The 13,809-nt window shown below is 33.6% G+C and overlaps 1 protein-coding gene across 1 annotated transcript in view; it reads left to right on the top strand.

The window, feature by feature from the left end:
• The window catches only part of stard13b (StAR related lipid transfer domain containing 13b), a 173,797-nt gene that overhangs the window by 16,398 nt on the left and 143,590 nt on the right, over nucleotides 1-13,809 (top strand). The window contains exon 3 of the mRNA XM_005157638.6: nucleotides 13,258-13,425. Coding sequence (XP_005157695.1) covers nucleotides 13,258-13,425 — 168 coding nt within the window. The remainder of the gene's footprint in view (nucleotides 1-13,257; nucleotides 13,426-13,809) is intronic.

The raw sequence follows: 13,809 nt of genomic DNA, 5'->3' as shown, positions 1-13,809 counted from the left end.
TTTAATTAGGAAAATGATTGGGCAAAATAAATAATATGTTTTCCAGAGGATAAAATATAATAAAATATAATGTGAAATTTGACCTTACTTGCTCTGCTAAACTTGGGAGATATTTTAAAAAGAACTTACTTTTCTACTAATAGTTTACTAATAATTTAGGCTCTTACTGTATATCCATAAAAAGAACAAATAACCTGCATGTGCACTTAGTTTTCAGAAACGGGCACTTTGAATCCTGTGTTTAAACGTGCCCTTTTTATACTCCCAAAGTGTCATCATGTAAACAAATAGCCAAAATGCCAAAATGTTTTTTTTTTTTTTTTTTTTTTTAAACGATTGGTCAACGCCGGGCTGAGAGATTGGGGCAATCTGTGCTTTTGAAAACACTTGGGTTGGGTTTAAGGAAGGGGGTGGATCTGAAAAAGTGTACACAGCAGCCTTTGGTGGATTCACGAAAACAAAAACTGGAAAAAAGTTGCCTCCCGCGACGTATTTCACGATCTCCAGAAGTGTATATAGGGGTACATTTTAATAATGAGCTTGGGTTAGAAACAACACAGTTCTTGAGTTTTTTTTGCGACAACGTAATAGTGTAATTTTCAATCCACTTAAATTTGCAATACTTAATAAGTTAACTTAATACCATCATAGTGCCTCAACACATGTCAGCTGTGAGTACCGCAGCATATTTTATAGTGAAGACTGAACGAATAATAATCAGTGATCCATCAACTTTAACGGTGTATTCAATAGACTGTTAATGCCATAAAGCGAAGATTTTCAATGCATCTATCATAGTCACAGTCATCGTGGAATGTCCTGTCAGAGCAACTGTCTATTTAGTAATGAACTTAGCCTTCCATTACTTACAGCCCCATTTGGTTGGAGCCAGTCACGGGTGATTTACGTCTTTCTCTGAACCTCATGCCTGAAGTGACTGTTGGCAACCTGTGACCTCACCATCCCAAGCCTTTAAAGAAGCGTCACGTGGACGTACATATAAAAACACAAGAGCGTATTCCCTACCATGCTGGATAAGAGATCCTGTAAAAATGTCCCATTCCATTCATACCACAGATAACCAGGACAAAGAGTAGAGTTGAGGCCGTCACACCCTGTTACTCTGTTCTTATCACTACATAAGAGCAAAGTTACCATTGTCCAGTTTGACATATTTTTTCACTATTACCCAGATGTTTTTCGAAATGATACTTTCCAATATTTACATACTTTAAAGTCACTATTGTAGACATATGGTACATATTGTATACATACAGCTGAAGTCAAAATTATCAGCGCTCCTGCATTTGTTTTCTTTTTTTAAATATTTTCAAATGATGTTTAACAGAGCAAGGAATTTTTCACAGTATTTTCTATAATTTTTTTTTTCTGCTGGAGAAAGTCTTATTTGTTTTATTTAGGCTAGAATAAAAGCTGTTTTTATTTATTTTTTAAAATCATTTTAAGGTCAATATTATTAGTCCTTTTAAGCAATATTTTTTCCAGATAGTCTACAGAACAAACCATCGTCACACAACTTGCCTAATTACCCTAACTTGCCTACATGGTAGGGTAGGTTAAGCCTTTATATGTCACTTTAAGCTGTACACTAGTATCTTGAGCAATATCTTGTTAAATATTATGTTCTGTCATCATGGCAAAGATAAATGATATCAGAGTTTAGACATTAGATATTCAAACTTTTGTTTAGAAATGCGTTTATGTGTTTATATGCATGGATTTATTTAGTTTATTATTAGTTTAATTGGAAAGTGTAATAAAAGGTGGTTGTATCTATCGAGTGTCATTCTGAAAAGAGTTACTGCCTGCAATAAAAGAAGAGGCAGGCCTCTGAAATAAATAGGTAAACTCTTAGGGAAGTTTTAGAAGGACATGTATTAAAATATTGTATTGTTGAAGTCATAATCATTAAATAACTGAGTAAATGTAAATAAATTTATGATTTTAATATTATTTCATTCATTCATTCATTTTCTTTTGGCTTAGTCCCTTAATTTATCAGGGGTTGCCACAGTGTAATGAACCGCCAACTTATCCAGCATATGTTTTACACAGCCGATGCCCATCCAGCTGCAGCCCAGTACTGAGAAACACCCAAACACTCTCATTCACACATACACTACGGCCAGTTTAGTGTCTTCAATTCACCTATAATGCATGTCTTTGGACTGTGGGGGAAACCGAAGCACCCAGAGGAAACCAACGCCAACACAAGGGGAAACTCTGACTCGAACCAGTGACCTTGCTGTCAGGCGACAGTGCTAATCACTGAGCCACCGTGTTGCCTTATATTATTTATAAAAAATAAACAATTAACTAAAATAAAAACGAAATAAAACAAAGTAATTTTTTTAATATAGCACTTTTAAAACTTAAATCTGGGCGAGGCAGTGGCGCAGTAGGTAGTGCTGTCGCCTCACAGCAAGAAGGTCGCTGGGTCGCTGGTTCGAACCTCGGCTCAGTTGGCGTTTCTGTGTGGAGTTTGCATGTTCTCTTCGCGTGGGTTTCCTCCGGGTGCTCCAGTTTCCCCCACAGTCCAAAGACATGCGGTACAGGTGAAATGGGTAAGCTAAATTGTCCATAGTGTATGAGTGTGTGTGTGAATGTGTGTGTGGATCTCCCCCAGAAATGTGTTGCGGCTGGAAGGGCATCCGCTGCGTAAAAACTTGCTGCATAAGTTGGCGGTTCATTCCGCTGTGGCGACCCCGGATTAATAAAGGGACTAAGCCGATAAGAAAATGAATAAAACTTAAATCTCAAAGCGCTTCACACAAAAATATATGATTTTAAAATTATGTCTAGAAATAAAATTATTGACTAAAATAAAATAAAATAATAATATTTTATTTTTATATAGCACCTTCAAAACTCAATTGTCAGAGCGCTTCACACAAAAAATATGATTTTAAAATAATATCTTATAATAAAATAGTTAAAAATAAATAAAAAATAAAATAATGTATTTCTAAAACAAAACAAAACAAAACAAATGAAACAACCCCTACTTTTTTTGTACAAGAAAAGACTATGTAAAATAACATTTTTTGGGCAGGTGAGCTGTGAAGGACTCGTGGTTCAGATGGTTGTCTGAGTTTGTTAGGTCCCGCTCCCCTCTGTGCTGCACGTGCTTCACTCTCTCTGTCTTTTACTCATTCTGTGGTCATGCTTGATTTAAGACGGACGTGTGAAAGAATGTGGAGCCCCTCATGTGAACGCTGACCTTGCCCCATTTGCACCCTCTCAATAAGCCGTGCATATGTATATGCATATAAATAAAGTTCAGTTGCGAAGGCCTATTAGTAATATCTGAAATTTTCTTCAAAAATGACCATTTTAAAATCAGCCTCCTATGTTTATATTCAATTATTTCACTTTAAAGACAATGAAAAGAACCATGAATGTGAAATGACTAGACCTGCACACAGGAGCCAGAGAAAAAGGCTCATTTTAGAAGAACATTTCAGACGACACTTAGAGGTTGTTTTTGCATTTGAACTCTTCATATATAATTCTAAATATAGAGTTAAAGTCAGAATTATTAGCCCTCTTGAATTATTAGCCCCTTTATATTCCCCCCACCCCCCAATTTCTGTTTCACGGAGAGTTTTTTTCAACACATTTCTAAACATAATAGTTTTAATAACTTATTTCTAATAACTGATTTCTTTCATCTTTGCCATGATGACAATACATAAAGTTTTACTAGATATATTTTCCAGACACTAGTATTCTGCTTAAAGTGACATTTAAAGGCATATCTAGATTTAGGCAGGTTAGGGTAAAAAGGCAAGTTGTTGTATAATGATGGTTTGTTCTCTAGACAATCGGAAAAAAAATATTGCTTAAGGGGGCTAATCATTTTGACCTTAAAATGGTTTTCAAAAATTAAAAACTGTTAAGGCTTTCTAAAAGAGAAGAAAAAGAAGAAAAAAATATATTAACAGAAATACTGTGAAATATTTTATATATATTTTATGTATATATACATACATACATACATGCATATATATATATATATATATATATATATATATATATATATATATATATATATATATATATATATATATATATATATATATATATATATGTTAATTTGTTAATTTGTTTATTTTTTCAAAGTTTTTTCAATCTTACCTGAAGATAAAACATTGGATAATAAAATACACATAAAGATTTAAAGTTTTATTGCTAGAAAAGCAACATTTTTATTTATTTTTGTTCATTAGTATTATAAAAAAAAGCATACATTTTACTCAAAAGTCAACATAAATCACAAACTTTTGAAAGTTTGTCAAGTGGTCTCTTAATTTTTTTCATTGCTGTATATATTTATATACAGTATATTATATAAATCATAACACAGCAGTTCTCAGTTCTCACAGTTCTCAGCATAATTGAATACACCCCATTTTGAAAATGAATATTTTTAGCCATTTTTTCAGTCAATGTAGGTAAGATATTTTGGTGCATTTGAACAAAACAGACTAATTAAACAGATATATTTATTAAAATAATATTTTAGTCACCAAAATATTATGCTGGGCACTGTATATTAAACTTAAACAGTTGCTATTTCACTCAATTCCTTTTAATATGCATTTCGCTTCTTCACCATTTGGTGGCGCTCTATGCAAACGTTTGCACAAATGGTGTCCAACAGAACTAATAGAGTTATTTATACTTTTTAATGTGGATTTTTGTCTGCATACATCCTGGAATTGTAAAAAAAAAAAAAAAAATCAGCATCTCCAGCCGCCTGGCCATATCCTTGTGAGAAAAGCCACTATGTATGACAGTGGACGACTGCTGTAACACAAAAACAGGAGGATTTTCTTGCTCCTCGGGGTCTTATCTGACCTGGATTTGAAGCAGTTCAGCAAACGGATTATGGCTGGTGGCCTGAAGGATGACATATTGCTACATTCTCTCTGTGGCGGAGGCTGGCACACTCAGTGGGTGGCATGGCCGTGGCATGAAGCCCAGAGCGGTGCCAAAGCCAGGCACTTGACTCCTCATTTCCATGTCAATGGGCCAGTGCTGAGATTTACAATGTGGCCAATTTGCGGCGGTGCAGTTGTGCTCCTCGGCCATTCTGTCTGCCGTGCAAGATAACAATGATGAGCTGATCTGGTGGGACTGACTCATACCGGTCCAGTTGCCATGACTAGTGTATTTTCTCACGACTGACAGGGAGGAAAGGGCTGTTGTAACTGATGCCGGGTTATTGAATACCATTCATTCCGGATGAAGAACGGATTCCCGAGGGCTATCAAACTTTTGTGAGGAAAAATCAATCATCTATGGAAATTGACACTTGATTTTTTTGGGGGGCGGGGGGTTGTTGTGTTTTGGACAAGTTACAGTATTTGTTGACACTTTGCTGTAATTTATTAGAAGTTTTATTCTATATCCTCCCGAGACCCCGACCATTGGCTTGTGTCTTCTGTAATGGACACTGCATTTTCCTGAATTTTCTTTGAATTTTTTAAACCACTCTGTCAAGTCCTGTTGTATTGTTCAGAGGACATCCTGGGCTTTCTAGTGATATGTCATTTGATTGGCTGGCATGCCAGGAACTACTTCTTACACTGCATACAAAATGGCTGACATACAAAAAAGCACATTTTATGGGAAGGAGAGAGGCATGTAAAATTGAGCTTTTTAAATGTTTTTTACTATTATTATTACAACAATACATTTAGCTTTCAAAGCTGTTAACTTGTTTGTGTTTCAAAATACCATCCTTTTTTAAATGTCCACTATTGTGGACACCAGGACCATCTTAACGTAATTAATGACTGCATGTTATAGGAGGCAGAACTGAAGCAGAGAGGATTCTTTAAAAAATAGTCGAGGGAGACTCTGATTAAGAGTCTGACAATTAGAGAGTTAGAGACAATTAGAGAATAACAATCAGGTTTAAATCACTTTTGTTTTGAATTAATATCACTTCTTATTTATTTAGTTATTTTTTGTTTGGCTCTCTTTCTGACTAAACTGTTTCAGGAGTTTCAATACAAAAGGAAAAAATGGCTTTTGTTTTTTTTTGTTACATTATTATTGGATTAATATCCGTTTACAGCCATATCCTGTACATTTTTTTTTTGTCTGAGTGGCGGTCGTTTCGAACTACAATGGTCCTGTGGTCTACTACCGTGGACATGCTGTAAAATTAAAAATAAAAACAAAATGTAAAAACTCTAAATTGTAGTTTTTTTTTTACCCAAAGGATGTAGGAAATCACAGGAAAAAAAAAAAACAAAAAAAAAACTTTTTGTCTCAGTAGGATATAATTGTTCATTTGTGCAATATACTAATAGCTCCATTATGATGTATAAATACACACTTTGTTTATTTGATATTATGAACAAACATAAAAAGTACTTTGAAAATAAATATTGTAAAAAAATGCAATATTAGATATTAAAGGATTTATTAGTATGTACTTTTAAATTTAGTAATTAAATGACAAATATTACTTAGTAGTATTAATAAATATGATTAATTTTTCATTGTTAGCATTATATTTACTGCATTAATTATGTTGTTGGACAAAGAAAATTTTTTTTTAAGAAATATTATGCCCATAAAGTCTGCATTTATATAATCAAAATACAGAAAAAATGTAAATGTTTCTATAAATTAAACAATTTATATTTTAAGATACATTTTAAGATATGTTTAAAATCTAATTTGTTCTTTAAGATTTAGTCTAATGGATAATCTTGAAAATTATTCTGCCATTAGGATTGAACTGGCATGGTTTGAAATTTTACATACCTGACCTTTTTCAATGAAGAGGTGTCACAATATGAATTCCTGCAAGGCTCAGTATGTGGACCATTGCTTTTCTTATTATTTCCATTTGATCTTTTTTTTATTAATATCAGTGATGGACTAAATGTGTCCTCTTAATATTTTAATGAAAACTTTTTTTATTTTTGTAACATTAGAAGTTTGATCAGTTAAATACGTCCTTACTAAAACAGGATATTTATTTCTGAAAAGAAAAATTACAGACCTCAGACTTTTTGAATGATAACACGACACAAATTATGACTTTTTTTATTAAGTGGAAATTTATTTTTGGCTTCACCGCATAATTACATTAGCATCTATATCACATATGTCATAAAAAAACAAGTACTGCAAATACACTCACCGTCCACTTTATTAGGTACACCTGTCCAATTGCTCATTAACGTGGATTTCTAATCAACCAATCACATGGCAGCAACTCAGCGCATTTAGGCATGTAGACATGGTCAAGACGATCTGCTGCAGCGAGCAACAGAATGGGAAAGGAAGGGGATTTAAATAACTTTGATCGTGGCATATGTTGGTGCCAGACGGGCTGGTCTGAGTATTTGAGGTCATAGGAGAATGGCCCGTCCGATTCAAGTTTACAGAAAGGCAACAGTAACTCTAATCTGCTTTGAGGAATATTTCCAGTACCTTGTTGAATCTATGCCAAGAAGTATTGAGGCAGTTCTGAAGGCAAAACGGGGTCCAACCCCGTACTAGTAAGATGCACCTAATAAAGTTGCCGGTAAGTATACATTCAATATCATAGCATACATTACATTAAAAACACAATTAACTCTATTAATTCTCTAAAATCAAGTGTAATGCTAATGACAGTTGACACAAATAATGTCTCTTTACTTGAGGTTGCTTAAAATGTCTTTTTAATGGCAAAATCTGAAATGTTATGTTTAAGGGATAGGAACAGTCTTCAGTAATGATATGGTCTTTCTGTTTAATACTCATTAGATTTACATTTTATTTAGTTGCCTCTGTGGTTTGCAAGTTATAAGTTAAACCTTATTTTAACATGCACTGCAAAGCACATGCATCTCATTCCTGAAAAGAAGCTAATTGTTTTGACTCCGCATGGGGGGCCTTATTTGAGCATTATAAACAAATGCATCTTCTTTTGTCAAAGTCAAGAGGGTTAATGGTCTGTCGCAGAAGGGCAAGACTGAGTGGCGCTAATGTCTTAAGAGGGACGACGAAAAAACTCTTCTCATTGTCTTTGACTCGTGAAACTCAAAGGTCAGGCAGACTGGACTTCATGAGCTCATATCACTTAGATTCAGACCTCTACCTGACAACCCGCTCCAAACTAAAATGGGAACTTAGCTTTTTCGGACAGATTGTAAAATACAATGAGGTATTACTTTTACAATAGGGTTTCATTAGTTAATATTTACTCATTTGAATTATGAACCATACATTTGCAGCATTTATTAATGATAGTTCAACATTTACTACTGCATTATTAAAATAGAAATTCATGCTTGTTAACATTAGTTAACATGAACTAACGATGAACAACTGTACTTTCGCTAACTAATGATAATAGACTTTTAAAAATACTGCAATAAATGTATTGTTCACTGTTTATTCATGTTTGTAAGTGCATTAACTAACATTAGCTAATACAAGTCTATTATAAAGTGCTTTTTCCACATCATTATCTTTCTAAATTTCTCTGTAAACTTTCATTTGAGATAAACAAAACAAATAATCAAGTAAATATCTCGTCCTTGTTATATAATGATTACCAGACTTATTACTGTAGTTCTATTTACTTCAAATATTTTCTCTCATCTGTGCTCCTATTCTTTCTTTATGGTTGAAAATTCTGTACCTCATAATTGAATGGGTGACCTTTTTGTTTCAGTACAAACACAGAAATTGCTTGTCAAGTGAAATATATATATTATATATCAAGCCTGATTTATGTTTGGTATTCACGAGAGCCTTGAAATATTGTAGCATACACATAATACTGTGACTAAAATCCATTTTATTGTTGCCACTATAACATCCTCACTTTGTTTTGCTTCATAAACATCTGATTGTTGCATTTGCTTTCAGTCAGTAAAGATTTTTACACACTTTTTTTAAAAATAGATCAATACTTTTATTCAGCAGGAATGCAGCTCACCAAAAGTTGCAGTTTTATGCTTTAAAAAGACCTCTACCCTTTTTAACAAAATTTTGCAAATGCATTAAGAGCATTCAAACCACGTCTTGCGATTTATTCCATTAATAATCATTTGATGCTTTTTAAAACAACAAAACCTACTTTAATTTTTTTTTTTTACTACATTTCTATTATATGAATAGAAATGTTTTCACCTTGTCGCACACCCAGAGTACAACAATGAAAATAACATTTAAAAATATTATTGATCTGGTATCTATTAATGTATCTAAATTAAGCAATAGTAAAATAATTAAAAACACTTATAGTTATTAATCTGAGACTATTATCAATATTATTTTTTTATACAAAATATAGCTGTCGCACAGTATCAGTGTCATTTCCACCACAACACTGTAATGTTGCTTTAAAAAAATTGTGTGAAAGATTATTTGGGTGGTTTCTATGAAAGTGAGTTGTGCCATCTGAGAACGTGTTCAAGATGGAGGGAATTTAAATTTTTATCAACAACACGAATAAAAATTAAGGAAAATCTTGCTTTATAAGGAAATACATTTATTCTACGTCATTTCCAAACATGCTGTACATTCAAAGATGTTTTTAAAAACCAAACAAAATTTCAATTTTATTTTCTAATTAACTCTTAACCAAATGAATAAAAATTGAGTGTGACAGGTGTACAATTCAGCATACAACTAATTTATTTCATTGACAATTGTATAATTAATATATATATTGTGGAAAGATTGGTTAAACTGGATACAAAAATGATCCTAGACATTGTTTGACCGCCATAAATTATTTCATTTTGAAATAAAAGCTGTATATTGAGATGTGGTGGAATTGACATTTGTTCAGTTCACGATGGAAAAAAATAATTCTCTTTTTATCCAAGTTTGTCCTCTTACAGATCTTAAAACTAGACAAATTGTTTAAACTTATGAGGCTATGTTACGTTCATTTTGAACAAGTTTTTTTTTTTAACTTCACAAGTCTAAAAGTGCCCATAGTTGAAGAATGGCCCATATATTATTAACGCAATCTAACAGCAATTTGTTGCTCGATTTCTTTCGTACTATTTAGGATGATTTGCTCCCATTGATGGTTTGGTTTAGGAGCAGGGTTGGGTGCCACACCATATTGAACTCACCACTAAACTGACTAAACGTAAAATAGTTATGTTTCCTCATGAGATCAGGCTGATATTACCAATATTACCATTTTACTGGATTTAAGTTTTGAGTGAGACTTTTTCCCAAACTCTGCCTTTTGGATGTTAGTGTATCGTTTAAAACTGGCCTATATAGTCCTAGACTGTTTTGCCTCTTTGTCTTTTTCTGAAGGAATGTCATCATCTTGAGTCTAATTGGTGAAGGCTCTTACCATGCCCACATTCCTTGAGATGTTTCGTGCCTTGTATGTCGCCCCCCTTTACAACCAAACCATGTATTTCTAGTGTCTGAGACAAATGTCTCCCATTCTGGCATGACAGCCGTCAATAGCATCATTGTGTGGATGAGAGGGAGCCGTAATCTCTGCCTTGGGGCTCCAGATCTCCAGAAAGACTGGAGTGTTTCCGCCTGCTGTGTCTCCCGCAGTGGGACGTTACTGTTAAATGTTCCTCTCAGTTCATCCTTGCCCTCTTTCCTGCTCCTCTGGCCCCTTCACTTCCTGTTGGTAAAGGGGCAACCCTGTTGATTTATGGCCTGGTGAATGAGGTAGGTGAAGGGTAATTTATAGCTCTGAGCAGGACGGGACAGTCTATTTATACTCTCTGGCAGGGGTGTCTGGGGAGCAGTGAAAGTAGCAGTGGAAGAAGGGAGAGGAATCCACACACGCCTGTGTTTGCACCACAATGGCAGCTGGGATTCTCGCTAGTGCTGGTTTAAATGTGTGCAGTGATGATCTGTTTGTCTGTCTACCTGTCTGTCTGCCTGTCTGTCTATTTATAATTCTGGCACACTGGGACCTCTACTTATTGTTCTTTTGTTCACCATACTAGATATCTGCACTCAAAATGCTGGGCTTTTTAAACACAAATGAGTTAAATTGAGTTAAATGAGTTGGTGTTGGAATTTGGTGTATAAATTGAAATATAAATCAACTTTACACTGCATATCTATCTGTCTGTCTGATTTTAGATTAAGACACACACATACACACACACACACACACACACACACAGACAGAGACAGACATATACGTACTAGGAAGAATGTTGTGTTAAATTTGGTCTATTCATTTAAATTAGCGTTTTTTGAGAGTTTCTATTGACCCATTTCCACTGAGTGTCACGGTACTGTACAGTTCGGTACGCTTTTATGGCCACTTCCACTGTCAAACTGTGTTTGATTTTTGTCACACACACAGAAGCACATATGCTATATACAGTTGAAGTCAGAATTATGAGCCCCCCTTTGAATTTTTTTTTTTAATATTTCCCAAATTATGTTTAACTGAGCAGAGAAACTTTCACAGTATGCCTGTCTGATAATATTTATTTTTTTGGTGAAAGTTTTATTTGTTTTATTAAAAAAATGTTTTTTTATTGAACAATTTTAAGGACAAAATTAAAAGCCCCTTTAACTAACTATTTTCTGATAGTCTACAGAACAAACCATCATTATTATTATTATTATTATTATGATTAGAAATGTGTTGAAAAAATCTTCTCTTGGTTTAACAGAAATTGGGGGAAAATAAACAGGGGAGCTAATAATTCAGGGGGGCTAATAATTCTAACTTCAGCTTTAGATAATTAATTTTTTTAAACAAAGCATATAGTCTTTGTCTATATGCTTTGTTTAAAAAATAGAACTATCTATACATCAAAGCAAAAATATAAAGTACAAGTGAGGAATTTTGTGGTATATACAGCGGAGAAAATGAAGTGAAAGTACAACAGTGCATATTTTCGCTCTTTCCATCTATCGTTTAGTTTCATCTATAGTTCTGTCTATCTATTATTCAATTGCCATTTTTTTACTTTCATTCTGTCTTCCTGTAAATCCCTCAGTTATTTTGTCCTGATAGCTTTTAGATCAAATGCAGAGCAATGGAGAGTTCATGCTTACTTTAAGTTTTATGCTTAAACTGGTCTTCTTAGAAGATGGTTTCCTTTTAAAAAAATTTTTAAAAGGGAAAACTCATTCTGAGTTTTCAGAATGAGCCTGGGTTGATATTTTTTTCACCCCAACATGAAAATGTACTTACTATTTTATTTATCCTCAAGTGGTTTCGAACCTTTATGAGTTTATTTATTCTCTTTAACACTAAAGAAGTTATTTTGAAGAAAGCTGAAAACCTGCAACGTTTATAGTAGAATAAAACAACCACAATGTCATGTAATGGTTACAGGTTTCCAGCTTTCTTCCAAATATCTAGTTTTGTGTTCTACAGAAGAAAGAAATTCATACCGGTTTTACAAACAGTAAATGGTGAATAAAGGATGACAGATTTACATTGTAACGATAGATAGATAGATAGATAGATAGATAGATAGATAGATAGATAGATAGATAGATAGATAGATAGATAGATAGATAGATAGATAGATAGATAGATAGATAGATAGATAGATAGATAGATAGATAGATAGATAGATAGATAGATAGATAGATAGATAGATTGATTGATTGATTGAAAGATTGATTGATTGAAGGATGAATGGATGGATGGATTTATGGATTTATAGACATTAATTGAAAAATAGATAGATGGATGGATAGATTGACTTAAAGGGGCAATACTAATTAATTACATGTACTAACTTGGTTATAGTTAGGATGTTGGTTAGGTTAAGGTTTGCATATAACTTCAGAATAAATTGTATAATTACTGTAGTACGGATATGGAACATGTGTAACAAGGACACCTTAAAATAAAGTGTTACCAATATTGTCCACGTGTACTTGTCCAAGCTCAGGCATTTTTGGATTACAGAAGTAATCTTATTTTAAGTGAATCGTCTGAGACAAAGTTGTTATTGAAGTAACAACTGAGACCCCCATTAAGTCTGTGGGAAAGCACACAAGTGTTGGCGTCAATCAGAGTTTTAATGCAGAGTGTTGTTCAGTTTGTCTTTGAAACCTAGAAGCACTAAAAAGATACGGCCCTAAAAAATCAGTGCTGGCTTATCTAGCTGGTTATTTTTGGCTCTGTACTTCAAGGCAAAACACAGACCCTTTACTGAATGAGCGTGTCTAATTTAATGACTCTGTCTGATCGATTTATTCCTCAGTGGTTATTTGTCTGTAATGTCTCCTCTTGTCTGCTTGCAGGAGTCTCCTCAGGTCGTGTCTCCATGGTCTAAATCCATGATCCAGCTCATGAAGAGGTTAGATCAACTCAATCTGGACATTGAGGAGGCTCTGAGCGCTGGCTCCTCCCCCTCTGACACACCCAGCTCCGCCCGTAGATACACAGCCAATGATAGAACAGCACTGCAGGTTTTTATTAATCTCTTTCTTCTGACGTATATTGTGATTTGGGTCACATTTTACAATAAGCTTTCATTAGTTGTTGTATTTACTAACATGAACTAATTTATGAACAATACATGTACAGCATTTATTAATTCATTCAGCATTAACTAAGGCATTATTAACATCCAAATGCATGCTTGTAATATTAGTTTATGCACTGTGAGTTAACAAACTAACAATGAACAACTGTATTTTCATTACATAGTGATGCATTGTTCATTGTTTGGTTAGTAAATGCATTAACTAATATCAACTAAAACAACCTTATTGTAAAGTGTTATTGTGATTTGTTTGTTCAGATTTTTTTCTTGATTCATTATAACTTAAATCAAATATTTTTTTAATAAT

The sequence above is a fragment of the Danio rerio genome, chromosome 15, assembly GCF_049306965.1.
Source record: "Danio rerio strain Tuebingen ecotype United States chromosome 15, GRCz12tu, whole genome shotgun sequence".
NCBI lineage: Eukaryota > Metazoa > Chordata > Actinopteri > Cypriniformes > Danionidae > Danio > Danio rerio.
Note: the sequence above shows the minus strand (reverse complement) of the source record. Positions and strands in the feature narration are given on the sequence as shown.